The 24,865-nt window shown below is 44.6% G+C and overlaps 1 protein-coding gene across 3 annotated transcripts in view; it reads right to left on the minus strand.

Annotated features, from left to right (window-relative positions):
* Positions 1–24,865, minus strand: part of Kcnk10 (potassium two pore domain channel subfamily K member 10) — a 134,137-nt gene that overhangs the window by 28,426 nt on the left and 80,846 nt on the right. For all 3 annotated transcript variants that reach the window (XM_087554612.1, XM_087554613.1, NM_023096.3), the window contains 1 exon segment: positions 20,040–20,200. In XM_087554612.1, coding sequence (XP_087410738.1) covers positions 20,040–20,200 — 161 coding nt within the window.

Below are 24,865 nucleotides of genomic sequence, written 5' to 3' on the forward strand. Positions count from 1 at the left end.
CCACCACTGCGATCATTAAATAAAGAAAGGCAGTCAGCAGGAAGGGATGCACGCCCATTTCCTAGGCAGGAGACAATCCCATCAATTCCGAAAACCATCTGATGGCAGCTCACGGCAGCAGGTGTTCCACAGTTACAGAGCCATCTGGACAGGCCTCCTCCCTGAGGAAAGGGCTGACGGGCCTCCTCCCTGAGGAAAAGGCTGATGAGCTCCAAAGGGTCGGTAGGCAAGAGACCCACTCCAGCGTTACTGCAGAGTCGCAGGGCAGAGAGGGATGGCGACTGATTAAAGAGCACCAGAGGCGATGTGGGGACGAGCGCCAGGAAGGCAGCCCTGACCCGCAGGCACACCGTATGGCATTTATGTGCCGTGCGCCCCATTCTGAGTCTTGCTTTCCTCCTCACTCCCGTGCCAGCTCTGTCACGGTTCTAGTGAGAGTCTTGCTTTTTTCTTTCAAGAAAACACACCGAAGCTTCTGACATCCTATTTTTATAATCACGCAGAAGTTCTTTTTCCTTTTTTTAAAAGTGGGTGATGCATATTCCCGCTTCTAATTGTCTGAACTAATCTACCAAGCAACACCAACACTAGGAAGGGAAAGGCCTACAGGACACGCACGCACACATACACACACACACACATACACATGCACATACACATACACATACACACACACATACATACACACATACATACACATGCACACACATACATACACTCACACACACATGCATACACACATACATACACATGCACACATATACATACACATGCACACACATATACATACACATGCACACACAAATACACACACATACACTACACACAGACGCATACACACATACATACACATGCACACATACATGCATACACATGTACACACATACACACATACACACACACATACACATGCACACACACATACACATGCACACACATACATACACATGTACACACACATACACACGCACACACACACATACACATGCACACACATACATACACACGTACACACACATACACACGCACACACACATACACACATACATACATACACATGCATACACATGCACATACACATGCATACACATGTACATACACATACAGACATACACATGCACACACATACACACACACATACATACCCATTCACACACATACACACACATACATACACATACATACACATGCACACACATACACACACACATGTATATGCTTATTTGTGCTTAGTCAGCAGAGTCAACACCGATGGTAACAATTCACTATCAGTTCTTCTAGCCACTGCCTAGGCTCATCATGCAGAGGGACGGTTGCTATTGCTCACAGCCAAATTCCTCTCCGCCCCAGAATGTGAGAAGAAGCAAACAGAGCATCACTAAGTAAAGAAATGGTGGAGATTTCGGGGGAACCACAGGAACAAGGCATTTGACCTCAGCAAAATCCATTCCCCGGGTTACTTGCTGAGATGGGAAGGATCGGCTATCTTTGTGGAAGAGATTTAATTCCTCCTCTGGCGTGTCTTTGGTTCTATTTTCAAATAGTTTACAAAATTGCAAAATGGCCCATATTTAAGGCCCAAGGAGAGCACAGACAGAGAGGCAATCAGCTGTCAGTGAAAGTAAGTTTCTATGTTTCCCCGCAGAATCTCTTTAGGTAGGTAGGGTTTCTGCATAAACAATTGAAAACAGTGAAGCACAGGTGAGTGTGAAGAATTCAAGGGCAGGGAAGGGAGAAACTGAGAAGCCAATCAACTCTAACAACCAGCCAGCCGTACCCTTCTTCCCATACTTGACTTCCCAGAGTTCTCTTGAGTCAAGGCTCTCGCAGTTTCTCCTCCCAGAGCAATGGCTGACAACTGCAATTTTGTCCATCGCTTGAGGCCTTCTGCCTGCCAGTCAATTTCCTTTTGTTACTGTCCCTTGTGTGGCTCCCTCCACATCTTCCGTTCTCAACCTTCCTAATGCTGTGACCCTTTAATATAGTTCCTCATGCTGTGGTAACTCCCCCAATCACAGAGTAAGTTTGGTTGCCATTTCATAACTGTAATTTTGCCACTGTTATGAATTGTGGTATAAATATCTGTGTTTTCGGAGGGTCTTAGGAGACCCCTGTGAAAGGGTTGTTCAACCCCTAAGGGGCTCGAGATCCACAGGTTGAGAAAGACTTCTCTACATTTCTACTCCTAGGGCACACTCCTAAGGGCAGGCTAGAGGATAGCCACAAAAGCCCCTCTTCTCCTTTTCACCTGTCAGGAAAAGTCTGTAGCTAACATGCCCTGGATGTAGGTAAGGAATCTGACTGGTCTCTTTTTGTTCTCCAGTCAATTCACTCAGTATTTATCAAACACCCTGTGAAGTCACTGTTCTCACCTCTAAACACACTGTGCTGGGCGCTAAGCAGAAACTTCAGGGCACCAGACAAACCCAGTACAGCATGGAGCTCTGAGAGCCCTTTGCTGAGGATCATAATCCATTAGCAAGGTCCATGAGATGCAACCCCAACGCTCAGCCTAAAAGCTGGAGTTCACCAAGTTTCCTTCTGGTCTAGCACAGCCAACAGAGGCTTCTTCTGACCTTCTTGGGCACCAAATGCATATGGTGCACAGACATACACACGGGCAAGCACGCAAACTATAAAAGTAAAAGAATAACTAATTTTAAAGGATACAGTGGTTGCCAGGGACTGGAGGGAAGAAGAAGAAATGGTAAATTATTGTCTATTGACTATAGCTTGATTCGGGAAAGATGAAATTTTAGAGATGGATACTGAAAACCAACGTACAACAGTGGGAACATGGTTGCTACCGCTGAACTGGACACTTGAGAATGGTTGAGGTGGTTTACGGCATGCTGTGTTACACCACCACAATAAATATACTAAAATGGATAGTTAACCTTAGATATTTTCAAGACTATTTTTATTCTTAATTATGTCTCCACATCTATGTGTGTCTGCACGTGGGTATGCTCACATGTATGCAGTGCCTGTGGAGGCCAGAAGAGGGTGCCAGATCCCAGGAGCTGTAGATCATAGCTGGGTCTAAGTCGCTCAACATAGGAGCTGGGTACTGAATTAGGCCAGGCCCTCTGCAAGGGCAGTGTGTGCTCTCACGTAGTAAGCCACCTCTCAGCAAAGCACCCCACCCAGGATGATTTTATTGGAAAAGAAGACCTCAGCATGAGGGTTACCATGGCCAAAAAGTGGGACTCTACAGCCAGCAAGGTGTTAAAGGCACTTTCCACCAAGGCTGACATACTGAGTTCTCTCCCCATGACTTATGTGATTGAAGGAAAACAAACATCGCAAATTAGTCTCTTCTCTCCATGTGAGCATGTGCAGGAGCTCTCTGAGACACACATACACACACACACACACACACACACACACACACACTGTAATTTTAAAATGTTAATTTTATGAGGAAAAAATACCAGAATGAAACAATGGCAGAGTACTGCTTTTAAAAAACCAATGCACTCAGCTTTTACAGTATGAAAATCCCTTCTGAAGGTTAAAGAAAAATTCATGGATCCCCAGGAAACATGTTTTGATATGCTGATGATATGCTAACCCTAAGTGTCGCTGATGAATGTTCTATTTCTAATTGAAAAGAGGCAATGCATTTCGAAGGAGATGTTGTTTACCAGGCAAGGCTGGATGCGCAAGAGAACTCCAGTTATCGAAAACAGCACCTCAGGTCCCCGGGGACCCGCCACACCTAAGTCGAGAACTATGGCTTCATGCTAACAAGAGCCTTACACCTCAGCAGAAGCTATGCAAGGCACGGCTAAAGCCACCAACTAAAACACGCTGCGGTGCACAAATGCAGCCGTTCTCAGGATGTCAGAGCAGAGCACTGCCCCAGAAATACAAAACGTTTCCTCCACAGGACACTCACGTCCCAGGCTGGACTCAGTTCCAGTGAACAACACTTCAGGGGTTAGGGAGATAGTCAAGAACGTGTTTGCTCAACAGCGTGGGAGCTTGAGTTTATATCCCTAGCACCCACATAAAAGAGTGTGGTGGGGTGCGCCTGTAACCCCAGTGCTTAGGAGGCCAAGACAGAAGGACAGGAGAACCCCTGGAGCTTGTTGGCCAGCTAAGTTGACAAACTCTAGGTTCAGAGAACCTGTGCCAAAAGTTAAAGAAGATGGTGATTGTAAAAGACACCAAAGATGACCTCTGACCTCCACACACTTGCACTCACACGTCCTAGTACATGCCTGCCTGTATGCATGCTCATACATGCACCCACACATGGGCATACACACACATATACAGAAGCACACATATACATAAAAAGTATTTAAAACGAGAGGGAAAGTAGTCTACTGGCAGCCCTGAGCTATGCCCTCGGAGCTGCTTATCAGTGTGACCGAGTATGCCTGTCATGCCATCACCTCCCAAGGGAGCAGCAGCTCAGATCGTTGATTGTTGGGACATCTCTCCATAAGGAAGATGCTCAATATCTTTCCTTCCCTAAGGTAAAAAAAAAAAATTCCTAAAGCTATCTAGAATTTTTCTGTGGTTCTTCCACATACCAGCCACTTAGAATTGTCCTAAGCGCCACGCTATTGTAAACGCATAGATCACATGCCCAGATCCACTACAGGCAGCCTCAATAGCAGTGTGTCCATTTGTAACTTTCTTGGCACGTTACTGAAGTACTACGTTAAGCCCTTTGTCCCCGTGACAAAATGCCTGAGAAGAACAAAGAAGAGAAATATTTATCTTGGCTGCCGCTTCCAGTCAGCCGTTGTCATTTCTTTAAGTAAGAGGTGAGGCAACACCTCATGGAAGAAGTGAGGAGAAAGGAGATTGCTCACCTTACAGCAACAATGAGACAATAGCAGGAGAGAAGGGGAGCCAAGAGGGACAGGATGACCTCTCCAAAGTCATGTCCCTAGGACCTATTTTATCAGCCAGGTCCTACTTCTTAATAGTTCATTGAGCTATGAATCCATCAATGAACTAACCCATCAATGATGTTCAAGCCCTAATAACCTCATCATCTCTGAATACTGCTGCATAGGAGAGCAAGTCTTAAACTCATGAGCATCTAGAGAATATGCCAGATCCAAGCCATAACAATTAGCATGAGGTCAAGTGTTAAAATATAAACGAAAAAGAAACAGAAAAAGAAAGGGGGTGTTGGGGTGATGGCTCAGTCTGTAAAGGGCTTGCAGAGGAAACATGAGGAACTGTGTTCATATTCCCAACATCCACCCACCTTGTAAAGGCCAGGCACAGCGGTGAATGAATGCCTAGAATTCTAGAGCCTGAAAAGTAGAAACAAAACTATCCCAGGGGGCTCAACTGGCCAGTCAGAAGAGCCAAATTGACAAGTGGCAAGCTCTGGGTTCAATGAAAGATCCGCCTCAACAAAATAAGGTTAAGATTCATTGAGGATGGATAGATGGATAGATAGATGGATGGATGGATGGATGGATAGATAGATGGATGGATGGATGGATGGATGGATGGATGGATGGATGGATGGGTGGGTGGGTGGGTGGGTGGATGGATGGATGGATGGATGGATGGATGGATGGACAGATGGACAGACAGATACAACGAGAATTTTTCACATCAATGAATGCAATATAAAATAGTTCTTCCAAGGAGCGAAGGATTATTACTCTATTAAGTCGGTGCCTTGCAGGATATAAAACTAACCCATGAAAATTGGTGATAAAGAGAGAACATAAAGTTCATCTACCTATTAGGCTCATTTTATAACACCAGTAAAACCGAGAATGCTAATAAAACTCTCACATTACATTCATAACTCAAGAGTTGCTGTTAATTTTAGATACAGGTTACCATGGGGTAGAGCTAATGCATCCCTGGATTTTAAGTAGCCCCAAATTGAGAAGATATAAAACATTTTAATTAATAAGACCCCGGGGTTTCTAAGAAGCAAATCGTCTCATAGATGGGCAAGATATAGGAGGGAGTGAATTCCCATACAATTTTCTAGATGGTTCCCTCTGTTGAATGATACTTTTGGATAAATTGTACAAGTTTCCCTTAGGGAGCAGCAAGCAGAGAAAGGTTCACCCAATTCCTTTTAGACTTTAAAACGTAAGGGCTTTAAGGCTTAAGACCTGGAGGGATGTGAAATCAGTCAGAAATTGAACTCCAACCAACCTCATGGAGACAATGGGGTAGGCCACAGAGCTGTAGTTAGTAACAAAGAAGATTTAGAGACCACAAGCTTAGATCATAAGGTCAGGCCATATACTCTACTTCCCGCTAGCAAAGAGTTCACTGAACCTATCTGTTCCTTTTACCTCGTGGCGAATCTTTTTTCTGAAATGGAAAAGAAGGTTGCAAGTTCTGGTAACACCGACAGAAGCCTCAAGGAAGGTTAACAAAATCTGAAAGATTTTGCAACAGTTCTTGAAAGGAAGAAACACCAGCCAGAATGAAGTTAAATCTCCAATGGGAACTGAAAACCTTTGAACTTCCCAGAACCTTCCCTTTGGAAGCCAAGGCCAGATGCTCCCCAGGAAGTTTGACTCTTAGCTCTGTGCTTCCCCCTCTTCCCAAGAGTAGGTGGTACCAAGCAGATCGGAACAAACTAGGCGTTAGGACTTTAGAGTCTCCACTTCTGTAAATCCATGGCAGTATGCAGCACGAACAAGCACTATCCAAGGCCTTTATTAAACTCCACAGTAAAGGAGATGAACACGGAGATACTAAACACGAACTGCTTAGTGAGATGCAGCGGGTCCTTGAGCTGCATCAGAGGCTGCGATCCAGTTCAACATAATGAGAAGGTAAATTGAAAAAAGACAGAGGCAGGGCCAATATCAACTCGCTCTCCAGCATCCATATTTATCTGTCCCCAGATCTCACTAAACCTTCAGGCTCTTCTGGGCTGTCAGACACTAAGGACCCTTACAAGAAAAAAGAAAGAATGGATAGCTGGGGCTATGCATGTGCTCTAGGGTAAGGGAACCTGGGCCAGCATCTTTTCTTTATCAGTTGCTTGGTTCTTGGCTGGGTAGACCTTGGATAGGTCACAGAATCAGGCAAAATATTCTTATCTCATTAAATTAAGAGGATAACGATGTTGTCTTTGAGACACATAGTTGATTCTGGCTAAAGCCAGCAGAGCCTAGTACACCCTCAAAGCAGATGACCAATACTGGTACCAATACTGAGTACCACAATACTCTGTCTGACCTCAGCCAAACCCTATTAGGCAAATGACAAGCCCTAGGCTCTACATAGACAGATTCACCAATGATTTGCCAACCTGAAGAACATGAGATACCCCCCATTACATGCAACCAAAGTTTGCCAGCAAAAGAGACAATGTTGAAGTTACCTTTAAAACCTTTAGCAGTTGGGGTTTGGAAAGTAACTCAGTAAATCCCTCACTACACAGAGTCGTGATTACCCAGAACCCACATAAAGAGCTGGACGAGGTGGCGCATTTCTGTAACATCAACTCTGTGGAAACAGAGACAGGAAGATCTCTGGGGCTCAGTGGTCCAGTCTTACTCAGTGAGGAGCCCTAGGTCCTCAAAAAATAAGGTGGACTGCTCCAAAGGGATGACACCCAAAGTCAACATCTGATCTCTCAATCTCTCTCTCTCTCTCTCTCTCTCTCTCTCTCTCTCTCTCTCTCTCTCTCTCTCTCTCTCTCTCTGTGTGTGTGTGTGTGTGTGTCTATCTGTCTGTCTGTCTGTCTGTCTGTCTTAATAACTGACCACTATCTAGAAAGCATTTTACTTAGTCATTTTTTATACAACATTGGTAACCTTGCTCTTTACAAAAGAAGAAAGATACATTTTTAAATACATATTTTTTAATCCCGAAGTGATTCCAGACAGCAACAGGAAATGCCGAGGGGACATTGGCCAGTTATTAAGGATAAACTGAGAATGTGGAAGAATGTTACATTAAATTAGTCCCCATCAGCTAAAGGGAACACTGAGATGTTTGCCCACTGAAGAATCCAAGCTGAACCGCCTTTCTCTAGCTTATTCATCAGTCAAGCCTTGGGGCATTTTCCTTTCTCGGTGAAAAATGACCTCATTCCCATAGTCCTCGTCAGTATTTTCTTTAAGGATCCAAATGGGGCAGGAAGATTCTTGGTAGTCGCCAGTGCTGACACCAAAGAAACGGGTAGCACCATTGTCTTCAACAGTAGAGCTGGCATGGGAAATCCTGTCAGGGGGCTGGGATATGCACTTTGGGCAGTGAAGGAAACAGCCCTGGAGCCTTTGTTTCCACTGTAGGACTCAGCTCTTAACTGGGGCAAATTTATGTTAAGATGGTTGTTACTGTGTCTGGAGACATTGGGGCTGATATAACTGTGGACAGGGATGAGAGAGAAAGTCGACCCACCCAGTAAGGCACCGGGAAACCACAAATAATTACACAGACCCAAATACCAATCATACTAACATGAAGGGAGGAGCAGCAGCAGCAAGGAAGGCGATACAGCTGCAACCACGTGAGGGGTTCCCATGATCCTCTAGAAATCTCAACCCACACATGCATGTACACGCGCGTGGGCACGAGTGCGCACACACAAACACACACACACACACACACACACAAGATTTTGTTTAAAAAAGTTAGTTTGTTAAAAGACATTTTCACATTGATCTTTAGTATGAGGATTATGAGTAAGAGGTACTTAAAAAGAAAGAAATACTGAGATGTGGGTCTGGTAGGGGTGTGTGTGTGTGTGTGTGTGTGTGTGTGTGTGTGTGTGTGTGTGTGTACACATATATTCTATTTTGGTGGCTGTCAAGATACATCTTAAAGGGTTACTAAGAAAATTCTCTTTCTACGTGTCTCTGTCTCTATATCTGCCTGTCTCTTTTTTCTCTTTGTATCTCTCTGTTTCTCTCTCTGTCTCTCTATTACTGTCTCTGTCTCTGTCTCTCCCCTCCCTCCCTCCCTCCCTCTCCCTCTCCCTCTCCCTCCCCCCTCTCTCTAGCTCTCGATCTCGATCTCTGAGACTACAGAGTGCCTCTGAGGCACCTTGGATGAATGATAACCTAATGAGTTAAACCCAGGCACCATTAGGAATTGTGCAATGCATTCCTGGTGAGATTTCTAGAAAATCACAGACCTATAGTGAGGCAGAGGTCTCAAGCAGGCATTCACAGTGCTGCAATTCTTGGTTCTTGGCTAGTAAGGGTCCTCAGCCAGACTCCAGGACGGGGAACTCCTTTTCCTTCTCAAACCCCTGTAAGTTTCCTGCCTCTCTGCCCTGCCTCATAAGCAGCCCTGCACTAGAGGAAGTGGAAGCACTGCCCACGGGAAAACAGTCACTGGCAATTCCTAAGAGAAGCTGAGGAGTGCGCTTTATGGTTCTCATTTACGTAGGCCACCTCAAATGTACATTTTTGGGCTGGCTAATTATGCTAACTAGTACCGCTAAACTAATTTGGAAGAGCTCTGGTTGATAAGGCTTCAAAATTATTTGTCTCTTCTTTCATTTTAAAACAATTATCTCCTACCTCCTTCTAACTCCTTAGGCAAAGTAAACTGCTATTCATATTTACACAAGAATCTTCTTCCTAATTAAAAAACAAAAAGCCTCACACCACATAACATTAGTCCTACATATGCACTTGCTATGAATTTATAAAGTATTCTATGCACTAGAGCAGGCGTGTTATAGACACCCAGATAGACAGACAGACAGACAGACACACACACACACACACACACACACACAGGCGCGCGCGCGCATGCACACGCACAAACACGGGCCTTCTTACACCAAGTTATAAACGGAGTTCACCAATACTAAAGAGAAAAAACTAAAACCAAAACCTCAACCCACCACCTTGCCCTCATCCTCTGTCTATTTAGGTACAATGCTGGCACATATAGCACTGTCACCGCTAACAGGAATTAGATGTTGTAGTTGAACCTACAGAGCTGAAGATAACACTAATTCCAAACCATGAATTTTCACTTGCTTTAGACAACAATCCTTGTAAGTTAATTCTTTTGCTGCTGGGTGTGTCCTCAAGAGACAGAAGCCCCCTGCCCAGTGTGTTCTAAGTTGCCTCTTGATTCGTGCCCCACCATGTGATGGAACATTCTAGAACTCGGCCTCCCTCCCACCTGTCCTTTCCTGCAAACCACGGTGATGGTAACAGATCTATGGAAATGCATCACTTGTAAGCTGTACCCAGATTCCTTTGCCTCAAAAGACAAATAAACATTTTTGTTTTATCCTCGTAGTGTGGGAAGGCTAAGGAAGAAAAAGTGTGTCCCTTGGTTTTAGAAGAACTATCAGAAAGCTTGCTGCTCAGCTGATGAAAAGAGCAGCTTCTCCCAGAGACCAGAGCGCAGCTCAGAGCAAGACAATGGAACCTGATCCAAAACTAACTCAAGCTTCCCTGTGGCCTCTTCTCAAGTGGTGGTCAGCCTTCCTGGCAGAGCCAACCCACAGCAGGGGAGAGAGAGGCTGCTAACTGTGAGGCCCTGTTTTGAGATCTGGCCCTGGGCCTACTTAAGCTCAAGTAATTATTCTTCCTTGCTAACTGCCTGGATTCACCATGTTGCAAGAGCAGGGGGAACTATTTTCACTTAACTCGTTTGCTGAGAGATCTCAAACTGCACATTGGCTTCACAGAGTGGTTTAAAGCTGTATCTGACAGCAAATATTTTTGGCTCAACTAGAAGAGACCTAATGGGATACCTGGTTCAGATCTAGACAGCGCCACTAACTTAAACATGGCTTCAGGTTGGTGGCTTCATAAATGATGGGCTCAATTTTCTTGGATGGGAAAAGAGACTCACAATAATAGTATTTCTCAAGAATGAATGCACAAGACATCTGTGTCTACATTCCCAGGATGTCCGTCATCCTAAAGGTGTCCAATAGAGCAACCCAAGGCGGATGCCAATATGGTTTTCAATATTCACAAATTTTCCTATCACCCTTGGAAATCAAACAGTGCATTAACCTTTAGGGTTGAGTGACTAGCTCAGGAAAATGGTCTCTCCCAAATGACCAAATTCTTAAAAACCAGTGTTAAACTTCTAGCTGGTCTCCTATCATAGCAAACCCAATTGCCTGGACATGTGTCTAGGCTTCAAACCTGCATGGGTGGGAGTAAGCCAGGATTGCTACTAGAATGCATACCAGCCTGTCTCAATTGATTCAAGGATCAATTTATGACAATCAGGGAATAAAAGGACAGTTTCCTGAAGAGTGATGTATGTGCCTTCCAGTTGACTGACACCAATAGACCCCAACACTTGCTTACCCCGCCTTCTCTGCTCATCTAATTCCATTCATTAAAACAATGTGTTTAACCCCAAGGGATAAATGATCATCCTACCCCTAGGGTTTTCAAAATCTGGCAAGCATCAGTCACCCGTGGAGCTTGGTAAGCACAGAGCAGTGGACTCCAAACGCTCAATGAATAATCATGTCTAACAGGTTTCCAGAGGGTGCTGATACACACTCCTGAGAGATCAAAGATCATTGGTCAATGCCAATCCAACTGCCTTTCGTTAGATGTTTGCCTTCCTAACCTCTCTTACAGCTGGGAATGGTCAAGCCATTCATTTCCAGTTGATGAGACAGAAAAGCAAAAACTTCACCCATGCACAGGCATGCATGCGCACCCACATGCGCATATGAACACACAATACACACACACACACACACACACACACACACACAGTGTAACTTCTGAGAAAGATAGAAAGAATCACTTTCAACATGACACCCAAAAATATAAAGGAAGTTGACTTCAAGACTTAGTACAAAGCCACACTAATCAGGAAAGTACAGTCTTTGTGAAAGAAGAGAGCAATGGAGCAGGATGGGGAGACTAGAAATAAAGAAATATAAAGTTAGCCAAGTTATCTTCAACAATAATGGAGGTGAGATGGTCCTCTTAATAAATGAAACTGAGACAATCAGACTTCCACATACAAAAATTAATCGATCGATTGATTGATTGATTGATTGATTGAATGAATGAACTAAGGGCTAGGAAGACGGCTCAGTTGGTAAAGTGCTTTCCGTGCAAGCATGAGGATATGCATGGTACCCTCGGTACCCATATAGAGAAACAGAACACAAAATCACAAGCCTATAATACCAGTGTTGATGCGACAGAGATGTGAGAAGGGCCTTACTGCCAACTAGTCCAGCAGAATTGGCAAAAGAAGGTTCAGTGAAAGATCTTGCCTCCAAAATAAGGCAGAAATCAATAAAGAAAAACCCTTGACATCAAATTCTGAACATACTACCCATGTATGTGCTTGTGTGTACACTTAGATACACATATGCACACAATACACATGCATGCAATACACGTGTCCATCTCTATACCTGTAGTAACAGACTTGATACCTTTCACAAAAATTAACTTAATATAAAATCATGGACTTCAGAGGAGGAGGAAGAGGAAGAGGAGAAAGAGGAGAGGAGGAGGAGGAGGAGGAGGAGAAAAAGAAGAAGAAAATAGTGAGTGTGAGTCCAACCTGGGCTATAGATTGAGACTCTTTATCAAAATCTTCCACCAATCCACCTTAGTCCAAAAGAAGAAGAGGAGGAAGAGGAGGAAGAGGTGGAGGAGGAGGAGGAGGAAGTGGAGGAGGAGGAAGAGAAGGAAGAAGGAGAAGAAGAAGGAGAAGAAGAAGAAGAAGAAGAAGAAGAAGAAGAAGAAGAAGAAGAAGAAGAAGAAGAAGAAGAAGAAGAAGAAGAAGAAGAAGACGACGACAACGACGACCATGAAACATGCCCCTGACTTTGAAAACACTTCTGGAGAAATTTGAATGCTGGTTAGACTTGCAACTGACCCTAGTGATGTACCTTTGTGAAGATCATTTGGCCACCAAGAGTATGTGCATGAATTTACACACAATGCAGAAAGGTGGTTCCAGTATCTCAACTTGATTGAATACCTCCCACATTTTCCCTACTCAGGCTTTGCTTCACCTACGTTATATTTAAACAGTAAATTTTGCTTCAGCATTTATGGTGACACTTCTGCTTAAGATGTTTCTGAATGGTTTTGTTGTTGTTATTTTGCCTGTTTTACTTGTTAGCTAGTAAAAAAATAACAAAAATAAATAAATCACAGACTTAATCAGGATGCTAAACCATATTAATTCATTTTTGTTTTACAAAAGATGTAGTTAAGAGAATAAAGAGTCAAGTTACACAGAGTATTTTCAAAAGTCACATCTAATAATGCTATCCAAAACACATATGGCTTTTAAAACAAAATTCAACGATTTTAAAAAATGGACCAAAGCCAGCCTGGCAGTTGTGGTGTCAGCCTTTAGGCCCAGCACTTGGGAGGCAGAGGCAAGTGGTGGACAGAGTGAATTCCAGGACAGTCAAGGCTATGCAGAGAAACCCTGTCACAAAACCATCAGCAGCATTACCCGAAAAAATGGGGAGAGATAAAAGACATGGGGCATTAATGGAGATCTATTAGCTGTCAAATAAGCATAGGAGAAGACATTACAATTCACATGTCATTTGGGAACTGCAAGTTAAAATAGGGAGCTACCACAGCACAGTAGCAGGGATGTATGCAGACAACACTGGATGCTGTCAAGAAACTGAAGCAACAGGAAGAGTGAACTCTCACTTATTCTCTTTGGAAGTAGAGGATGGTACATTGCCTTGGGAAAGCAGAGGAACCCTAAGGATGCTCGCAAAACCACTGATGGTGTTTCCTGGTGTTTACCCAAAGGAGTTAAAACAAGTGGCTCCAGCAGCTTTATTCATATTGTCCAAAGAAAGAAGCAAGGAAGCTGTCCTTCAGTAGACAAATGGATTAATAAACCAGATAACCACTCCAGAAAAAAATAGATTATCATTCAGCACTGGAGAGAAATGAACTATTAAGCCGGGAGAGTTCCTGAAGTAAATACCTATTAGACAGCAGATGATTGTCTATCACTAACTGAAGGAAGCTGTGAAAGGGCTCTGTGTTTGTGTGCCTCCAGCTCTGTAACATCCTGGAAAAGGCAGAAGACAGAGATCAGTGTTTTTCAGGGTTTATACGGCAGGAAGAGGTGAACTGGCAGACCACGGGTGGCAAGTGCTGAAGGGACTCTGGCCAGCTGGAGTGTGGGAGCACAGCCCTGGCAGGCCTTGCCTTCTCTCTCATTTCCTCCACCTTCCCCCAAACCATTAGATTAAATTCCTAAAGCTAGACATGAAGGTCTCCCTTATTTGGCCACTTCCTCCTGAAGCTAAACACCAAGGTCCAACAATCAAAAGCCCCTTTTGGCTCATGTAATTAAAATGCCCAATTAAAATTAAACACCTCATCCCTTATACATCTATAAACCATTTTCCTATGTGACATGTCTGTCTGCTCTCTATCCAGAGGCAGTCCTTTGTCCTATTCTCCTCAGAGACATATGCCCCCCTTCCCCCTCCCCCCCTCCCCCTCCCTTGTTCCCTTTCTCTCCTCCCTCATCCATCCTCTATCTCCAGTCTTTGTCTCTTATTCCTTGCCCTCTGCCCTTTCGGGGCAAATAAATCTCCCTTGTGTTGAGAACGTTTCTTGGGGGTCCTGAGCCAAGACTTTTCCTTTCAAAGTGCACTGAGTGTGCTCTGTGTGGTTCTATAATGGCGGGTCCATGTCACTGAACACTTGATCAAGCACAAAATGCACATTATGAGAGAACCCTAATGCAAATTACGAACCAAGAGGTAATTATGCCCCAATGCAGGTTCATCAAATGAAACAAAAATTCGCCACTCTTGTAGAGTGCTGGCCATATGAGGTTAGTGTGTGTGTGTGTGTGTGTGTGTGTGTGTGTGTGTTATACATATATTTGCATATATAAATGGGAATATATGTACATGTAAATAGGAATTATATATATATATATATGAGAATACATATGTATAGTAAATCTACATACTGTCCTTTCAATTTTGCTATAACAAAGTCTTTGAGGGAGACAAAAAGAATAAACAGATATAATAACATATTTTTAAGTGTCTCTTTTATCTTGCCTTAATTGTGGTTGCATGAATTCATAATATCTGTTCCTATGGTAACCTTGTAACCATGAGGTAACAAGCCTGTGGATGAAAAGCTGACACACCGAGAAAAACAAACAAAACCTGGATCCGCTTGACACTGCACTGTGGCCTGTGGACCCCACTTAAAACAAGCTGCCTCCAGGCTTCTTGTAACATGAGATTAATGAGTGTCCAAATTCTCAGCCACCGTTCATCAGTGATGCCAGGGCATTCCTGTTCTCTGGCATCGAGATCAATGTCACAGGACATGCTCTGAGCCTCTATCCTCACTTTCCAACCAGACAGGGGACTTAACCTGATCAACCAAGGCACCTTCTTCTCAGACCTATCTTTTGCTCTTTGCAATGATCTTGCTGTGAAGAAAGAATTTGGTTTAACTCTCCAGGATGTAGCGAAGGTCAGTAAGGCAGATTGTCCTTGTGCAGAAGGTCTATACCACCAATGATTCCACTATTCCAAGTGTGTTGAAGGGAGAATGTCTGTGATGCCTCCAGAAGATGAATTACTCCAGTCCCCAGCCGCTGTGACACAGTGACCCATGGACGATGTGATACGATACGGCTGACCTTTAAGGTAGATGATCTGCACAGGTTTGATCTCATCTCGGAGCCATCCAAAGCAGAGAGCTTTCCCCTGGCTGGACCAGAATGGAAGTCTAGGAGACCCAAAGTGTGAGGGGGTTCCAGCACATCCCTGGTTTTGAAGCTGAAGGGGCATATGTAGCAAAGCATTTGGGGGAAAACTGAGAAAACTGCTCCAATTCTGCAAGGAAATGTGCCTCTCTAGCCTACAACAACAGAGAACTCTGCAGCTGTTTTCTCCAGATGGAAACATCGCCTTGTGGAGGAAATGGAGAGGATCACAAGCCTCACAAAACTCCCAGTAGGTCTGAGGACCTGCTAAGGTTTCCTAAGCAGTAAGCAGCTCCCAGGAAGGACTCTCTTCAGGAGTCCAGCTGCCCACACGCCATGTAGGGAACCCTACCATGTGCTCTGAGTCCTCACCCTTAGTACACACACACACACACACATACACACACACAGGCACACAGGCACACACACACAGGTACACACACACACACACACACACACTAACTACACCTTCTCAAAAGACACTGGATGGAGGGAAAGGGTTAATAATCAATATGCAGACTTTATTAAATGAAAATTTCCCCATGACAACTGAAAATTCATGCCCCAAGCCTTGCAGGTGAATGTGATTTCCTCTTCTCAAATAATCATCTAGGAATACCTACCTGGTCCTTTAAATGTGGTCTGTGTGAGTAGCCAAGAATGTGGAGGTCTTTCCATCACAGCATTACACACAGCCAGCAAACTGGTGCACAATGGGCTATTTGTATATCGAGGAAATGTGCTTAGATTCCTCCTGGGATTCCCCACGCCATAGCCCTTGATAGTTGGTAAGTGCATCCCCTGCATGTCGCCCGTTCAACAAGACATATCTGTCTCGCCTTCCTGGATGACTCCCTATATCTGATGGTGCCGCAGGGACCTCAGTGGGCCATCAGCATAAAAGTGAGGTGTGCAAATGTTCAGGCTTGGCCCAAGAGTCTACTGAAGGACCTTCTGGAAGCGGCGCAGAGGAGGCAAATAGCACGCTCCACTTGTAGTGTGAACCGCATTACAGCATGGCGCACTCCCAATTTGGTAGGCATGCAGTAAAATGATTGTAATCTCTCCCCTCCTGTGGAACACAATAGCTAACTCTGCCGAGGGGGGATTTGAAAAGCTGCCATCCAAGACTTTCCTCTATGACCAAAGAAAATGAAACCAAGAGGAGCTACCCGAAAACGGGGTGAGGGGATGCCAAATCTGTCGTTTCTCCATGGGAACGCTCTAAAGAGTACTCTAAGGGTTTCTTCTAAGGGTTCAAATCACAGCAGTCATTTTTCCCTAACTCAAAGGGTTGTGCGGACAGCTAAGAGGCACCTCCAAGGAGTTCAGACAGCTCTTTGGAGACAAAGCTGCTCTGTCTGAGTTAAGAAGACCTAAACATCTGAGAAGCTGAGTTCCATGGTTTCCATGGTGACCACTGAGGAGACAGGTGCACATTCTAATGAGGTTGGCTAGGCAGCCAGCACCCAGGGAGCAAAGGGTGTGGGACATTGCAGAAAAGCTCACGAAACCCATGCTAGTGGCTAGCCTGCCAGCAAACTCTCCTTTTAGAAGGGACAGCAGCTCTGAGTTCTGTGTTTCTGGCTCTGGGCCAAGGTCCTGCCTACCCATAATTTTATTTAGCCATCACCAAAACTTCCTAAAGTTGATTTGCACTCTGTCGCCTTTTGCCGATGAAGAAATGGAGGTAGCTTCCCAGGACTGCTGGGTTTATGAATGTGACTACAACCCAGCCATGCGTCTGGTTCTCCTCACGTGCTAATGAATTATATTCTCCCTCTGAGGAGCTCCCCTGCATCAACTAAAGAGAAACAGAATCTAGGATCTGAGGAACAATCCGAAAGACAGTATCTCTGAGGACACAGGGTGACTGATTTAAAGCTCACCACTCATTTATCGTTAAGAGATTCTGGAAAAGTTCTCAAAAATGTCCATTTGACAATTTTTATCATCGAGGATGGGGAGATGGCTCAGTCTGTAAAGTGCTTGGCACACGAGTATGAAGAGCTAAGTTCCATCTCCAGCACCAGTAGAAAGCTGGCATAGAAACACACGTATATAATCCCAGTACTGGAGAGGCAAAGATGAGAGGGTCCCTGGAACTTCCTGGCTGACCTACACAACTAAATTGGTTAGCTCTGGATTCAGTGAGAGACATTGATTAAAAAGAAAAGACAAGGTGGAGATCAATCAGAGTTGATGCCTGACATCAATATCAATGTCTGGCCCTCACGTGCACATATGGAGGTGAGTGCACACACACACACACACACACAGAGAGAGAGAGAGAGAGAGAGAGAGAGAGAGAGAGAGAGAGAGAGAGACAAACATACCACACATACACACACACACACACACACACACACACACACTGAGCCACACTCCCATCCCCTCACTGGAGGATTCTAAGCAGGGGCTCTACCACTGAGCCACGCCCCCAGCCCCTCACTGGGGGACTCTAGACAGGGGCTCTACCACTGGGCCATGCCCCCAGCCCCTCACTGGGGGACTCTAGGCAGGGGCTCCACCACTGAGCCACGCCCCCAGCCCCTCACTGGGGGACTCTAGGCAGGGACTCTACCACTGGGCCACGCCCCCAGCCCCTCACTGGGGGATTCTAGGCAGGGGCTCCACCACTGAGCCACGCCCCCAGCCCCTCACTGGGGGAATCTAGGCAGGCGCTCCACCACTGAGCCACGCCCCCAGCCCCTCACTGGGGGACTCTAGGCAGGGGCTCCACCACTGAGCCACGCCCCCAGCCCCTCACTGGGGGAATCTAGGCAGGCGCTCCACCACTGAGCCACGCCCCCAGCCCCTCACTGGGGGACTCTAGGCAGGGGCTCCACCACTGAGCCACGCCCCCAGCCCCTCACTGGGGGATTCTAGGCAGGGGCTCTACTACTAAGCTAGCTCTATCAGCAAACTTCTGCTTAGGTTTCTTAAACTAATATGAAGAAGGGCAGAAAAACTTGAGGATTACATGACTATTGAGCAGAAATCAAGAACAATTTCTGTGAAATCGAATGAATAGGTATGAGTTAAAGGTCATTGGCAACGTTAGCCACTCACATCCATCCTACATGCCTGCCACAGAGCTCAAACATATCACCTTTAGGAAATAAGCTCAAGTTGAGACTTCTGTCCCTTTTTTAATAGGAAAATACATCCTAAATTAATAACAGTGTCCCGTGACTTAGCATAAAGTAGAACGCTGGTGTCCTATTGCTGAAGGAAAGCTTAGCATTGGGAGGCAGAACCAGGAGGGGCCAAAAAGAAAGAGACACAAAGCACAGCACAGAGAAGTTCCATTTCTAGAAGAAGCTAGGATCAACCTGAAGACATTATGCAGAAGTCAAACAAGTGAAGGCACTTTAATAGTGAAATGGATGGGTTTATATTTCTCTTCATCACTTTAAAAACAGTAAGAAAAAAATCAGCGTCAGCAATAACAAAACAACAAGAACAACAATGTTACCTGTGTGGAGAAAAAGAGATACAGGAGAAAACACTAAAATAAAACTTGATTTAAAAAAACAGTAAGAAAACTATCTTTTTTATTTGGGGGTGTGTGTGTATGGTGTGTGTGTGTGTGTGTGTGTGTGTGTGTGTGTGTGTGTGTGTGTATGCATATGTGTGCAGCATATCATGGCTCATAGATGATTTGTAAGAGTCAGTTCTCTCCTTCCACCATGTAGGTCCTGGAGATTGAACTCCAGTTAGCAGGAGGTGCCCTCACCTACTGAACTGTCTAGCCTGCTTTTCCATAAAGGGACCTAAACCATGGTTTAAATGTGTTAGATAAAGTGATCATATTAAAAGTCAGGGCCTTTAAAGGGGGGTTAGTCATGAGGGCTCCTCTTCGCCAACAGGGCTAAAGCCCTTTTAATAGGCACCATGCAATGTCAAGATGTCTTCCCTTTTCATCCATTCGCCACATGCAGCCTCAGCATCCTTCTCTCTGGGCAACCACACCTTGAAAGGGCAGCCCAGCCCCCCACCCGGCAGCTGAACCTTCATCCTACACATCCAGTCTCCAACGGGCAGGAAATGACTTTCTGCTGTTTCTGTGCCATCCTGCCTCAGGCATTCCATTATAGCAGTATTAACAGACTAAGACAGTGAGTGGGCCTTACATTTTCGGGAAATCTGTCCTGGTAATCCATTCTTAACCTTCTTTGATCCTGTAAGTACCACAAGGCAGGAAGGTATGCAAGGAAAAGACATTTAGGCACAGTCCTCTCTCCACATCCGTGAAAAGAGAAAACACGATCATAACATTCAACTACTTTATTCGGTCAGAGCCCTTGCTGCTGCCTTCTGACCCCTGTGAGGCTAAAACCGACGAACCCAGTGAGGAGGGTTTGAATTGGTACAATACTCACTCGGAAAACCTTTTCCACTCTTGCAATGCTTTTGCCAAAGATGGTTCCAAGTTGGTCTCCAATTCCAGCCAATAAGAAACCGAAGAGCGGGATCCCAAAGATGGCGTATAAAATACAAAAGATTTTGCCTCCTTCAGTACTCGGAGCAATATTCCCATACCCTGGGGAGAGAGGGGAGAGAAGGGAAGGGAAGCAGTGAAGTGACCGAGAAAGTAGAGCATTGACCAATGAATCTGCAGACTTCCATATTCTCCAAAGCCCTTTGCAATACCAACAGAGCCCCCTGGCCTCTCCCCCCATACGTAGTCTCGGTGTGTCAGAGATCTTAATAGATTTTAAGAAGTGTGTGGTCAAGCAGAGTTGTGTTTCTGGTGGAAAAACGACACTTTTCTCTTAAGAAACATCACCTCTCATGGACACCATTGACTGGTGGGAAAAGGTTTCACCTTTGCTTCGGTAGACAAAGCCTCTACGTACAGTACTGCTCCACTGGCATTGCCCTTGCCTGGACTTACTATAGCCAACGTCTGCTTTCACAGAGTCATAGGCACTGGACATTAAAGAGGAAACCGGACTACTACAAACTCAGAAGGGACAAAGGACTTGTCCTTCCCTACCCCAGGTAGGTGATCCTGGTAATGGGGGAAAATAAATAGGTAAAGACTCTGTGCCTCTTTACCCTAATGACTGAAGCCGAGCTGTGCCCAACTCTCTGTGTGGGAATGGCACAAAATCCCAGCCTCTTGTATCCCTTCCCACTACCCTGGCACACAGAGCAATCAGTGCTAAATAAATGTTTGCTGCTGGAATAGAGCTTTGAACGTAAAAGATTCTGTCTATAATAAGGTCAATTGAAATGAGTTTCACAGTCGTTTGAAAACATGAACATCTGCATTCTTATGAGTTTTGCAATTCTGTCCGTAATTCATGTATAGTGAGTATTGGGATTATTCCATAATAAATGGGGCTGGCAATCGTATTACTGAAAGAAAGAAGCTTATAAGATTAGCACAATTTACATAGGGCGAAAGATTCTAGTAATTGGTAGCTGTGTTCTTGTCAGTTATCATTACAGTCCTACAACAGTCACTTAACAGTTTGTCTCCCCAGTTCAGGTAGTTCAAGTGAGGTCTGTTTCCTAAGCCAGGCCATGCGGTGAGGTATTGATCCACGGCAAGAGACACATTTGAGAACACAGCACAGAGAGGAGCAATGTTCTTAGCATGGACCAAAAAGACCTTGGACATCACTCCTACTCCCGTGGGCCTGGAGAGCTCGCTGTCAGATTCTGCCTTGGGGATGAGTCACTTGGCTATTCCTTGTGCTCAGAATCATTCAAACCTCTTGCCACAAATTATTTAAATTGCAATTTCCATTTCTTAGATGAGTATGCAGGTAAGACTTCCTAATCTTGTTTTCTTTTGCTAGCCATCTTGTTGACTTGAAGGTTCGACAAGGCTCCTGGGATTTCTCAGACGCTTTCAGGATCTCGGACGGAATGATGTTGCCAAGCACACCCACCTAGAATAATCTAATTTACACTGGCTCATTCGGTTAGAAAGAAAACAAGCGTGCCTCTGCAGTTTAACATTACACGGGCTTGGGAATATTCTAGAAACTTGCAGAGATACTGACTGGACCCCAGCTTGACTGTCTCACGACAGCCTCATTTCAGACAATACAGAGTTTCTGTTAGTTCAACTCAGAAAAATATTACAGACCAACTGAAGCACTGGGCCTGCTGAGTGTGCGGTTATTAATCTACACAAGCTCTATACATGTCCTCTGGTCAGCTCACAGGGCATGCTGTTGTCACCCAGAGGGACCAGAGAAAAGCTTAGACCCATGCAACGTTTCCAAATCTTAAAGTGTTGGAGACAGTCAAGAAAAATGTGAACATAAAGACTATTTAGCGATAGCAGTGGTAGGATTGGTTGGCATTTTACAGATTGGAATACCTCAGTAAAAAAAAAAAAAATGGGGGGTTGAGGATTTAGCTCAGTGGTAGAGCTCTAGCCTAGCAAGTGCAAGGCCCTAGGTTCGGTCCCCAGCTCCGAAAAAAAGAAAAAAAACTGGGTTCTCTAGTAAAGTGGTTAATAAGGCAATATTTAAATATGTCATAAGAGCATATATGTATGTATGCAGTTGACACAGTGTGTGCGTGAGTGTGTAAACTATTTTAGCTTAATGACTTAAGTGGACCCATGGTGGCTGGGTGGTAAACATGGCAGCAATTTGGGAGCCAACAACACTGAGACTGAGAGATAGAGGAGACAGCTCACCCGCTACACAAGCAAACGCTGAAAAGAACTTAACTAGTACCTCAGATACAGGGAAAGCAAAGGGAGTCCAGAAGTCTCTCTACCAATCAGCTGCTGCAAAGTCTCAGGGAACGCTGGCCAGCCCACCAAGGACACAGAGCAAAGAGGTTATTACAGAGAGGGCCATACGGGTCTTGGTTCTGTTTGCCCCTAAACAGAAAACATCTCAAAGTCCTTAAAGAGAAAGCCAGTGTTTCGAACAACTTAGTCCTGAGACACAAAGAGCTTTCCACATACTTCTTATGTGCCCAAATCACATCTTCGCTGAACTGTGCCTTTCAGGTGGACACTGGGGAACCAACCTGTCTATGCTTGCAGAGACATTTGCATGAGCTGTGCAAGTCACAGAGGATCTCACAGTCACTTAGGGCCTATGTAGAGGGCAGAAAAAAAAAGTTCTTGTGCACACCAATAAACGCTGGAGAAGTCAGGAAAAGTTAAGCACAGAGCTTCTCGTTCCAGTGGAATGAGGTGCTTAGCTGCTCCTCTTAGAATGCTGGGAATAAATGCGGTTTACAACGTGGAGATACTCCGCTGCCTGGTGAGCAAGACTCTGCCCATGTCTCCCACAATTTATGCTTTACTTATCCCAAACCTTTTCTGTTTAAATGTTGAGCATTACTTCTAGGCCACAAAACTCATCCTTAGGAATGATATCACTTGTACTTTATGACTAAGTGACTTCTGTGTTATCTTAGGGCCAGGCCAATCCTGATATCCACCAGCATCATGTTTACCTCAATCATTCTCCCTAGATCTAAATCTTAGGTACTATCTATCTCTGAGTCAACAGTACCCATCTTGTACCCAAAGTACCTGTACCTTATAAAGAATCACGATGTACACATATCTTAAAATTGTTGTGCACCGGGGACTGAGTTCACTGTTTTCAGAAAACATTTTTCCCAAAATTGTGCTGTGCTTAAATATGGCTAAAGTAAGAGACTGGTGTTCGAATCTCGAAGCCTTGGCCTCGCACTTGTTACATAAAACCTGCTAAACTGAGTTTCATTCTTCCTTCAACTGTATCATTTCCCTGCTGGCTGTAAAGCCTGGAGGAGCCTTCCATAGTCCTGTGTTTCCTTAAACGTTCTGACCCTTCCACATTCATATTCTTAATCACTTTTTAATGATGAACCATGGGTTTTCAGTTTGCATCAAGCCATGCTGACCATGGTAAGTGACAGTAGGATCCATTGCTTACATACCAGGACGTAGTGAGCAAGTTGTTTAACTTCTCTAGCTCTCACTCTTGCCACAGATAAATGAGGCTAATCCCCACCCTATGTGGTTATTACGAGTTTGAATGAGAGCATGTCTGTAGACCATGCTACCCTACATCAGTAACTGTCAGGTACAATGGTTGCTATTTGGGTGGCCATGGATTAAACATCCAAAATATTTAATAAATCCAAGCAGCTACTTCAATACCTTTGCTGGTCCAGCCCTTTGTTGATGCTACTAGGCAAGAAACAGTCACCAGCTACCTCTGGACACTTGACCAGGAGGTATATGATCCTGAAAATGTCACAAAGACTAGAATCTAATTTCATTTCATAGTCATTGGTAGTAATGTGAATTCAAGCAGGAGCTGGAACCTGGAGGCAGGAGCTGATGCAGAGGCTATGGAGGGGTGCTGCTTAGTGACTTGCTCTGCCTGCTGTCTTATAGAACCCATGAGCACCAGCCCAGAGATAGCACCACCCACAATGAGCTGGGCCCCCCCACTTGATCACTAATTGAGAAAATGCCTCACATCTGAATCGCATGGCTGTATTTCCTCAACTGAGGCTCCTTTCTCTGTGATGACTCTAGCTTGTATCAAGTTGACACACAAAACCAGCCCATTCAGGCTGTTAAACTGTGTTGTATAAGGGAGGGTGAAATGGAAAAATACTCCACTGTGCAGACATTTTTTTCTTTTGAATATTTTCAACCTATAATTTGTTTCAGTCTATGATACCAGAGCACAGATATAGAAGGCCAATGGTCTAAGCACAATCTCTACATATCAGCACACAAAAGGCTTTTTTTAAAGCAGATTGATACTGAGTAGTAGTACTGTTTTTCAGAAAAGGCCTTACATAACACACATAACTTCATGCTATGTGTGACAGTCTTTCTGGAAAATGATTTGGCAAGCCCTTAAAAGCTCCACACCCTTTGACAGAACAATCCCTGTGGACCTCTTCCAAGGAAACAGCCAACTTCCTGCATAAAGGTTTTCACTGTGGTGTTAAGAGGGTCACAGGAAGCATCTTAATCCCTTCACGTGTGATGGTGGTATGGATACTGAGCCCGTGAGGGGCATCTATGATGGGCATGGCAAAGAGCTCTGAAGTTCTGACATTGCTCATAGTGAAGGGAAATATGAATGATAATCAACTTGTAAACTATCTGACCTCAAGCTAGCAGAACAGGCTGTGAGCTGCACAGTTAATGTGATAGCACCTCACGTGATAACTGCTCCACTTCCCTGACTCCTAGATAGAGGGTGATTTCTCA

Source organism: Rattus norvegicus, chromosome 6 (assembly GCF_021556685.1).
Source record: "Rattus norvegicus strain SHRSP/BbbUtx chromosome 6, alternate assembly SHRSP_T2T, whole genome shotgun sequence".
NCBI lineage: Eukaryota > Metazoa > Chordata > Mammalia > Rodentia > Muridae > Rattus > Rattus norvegicus.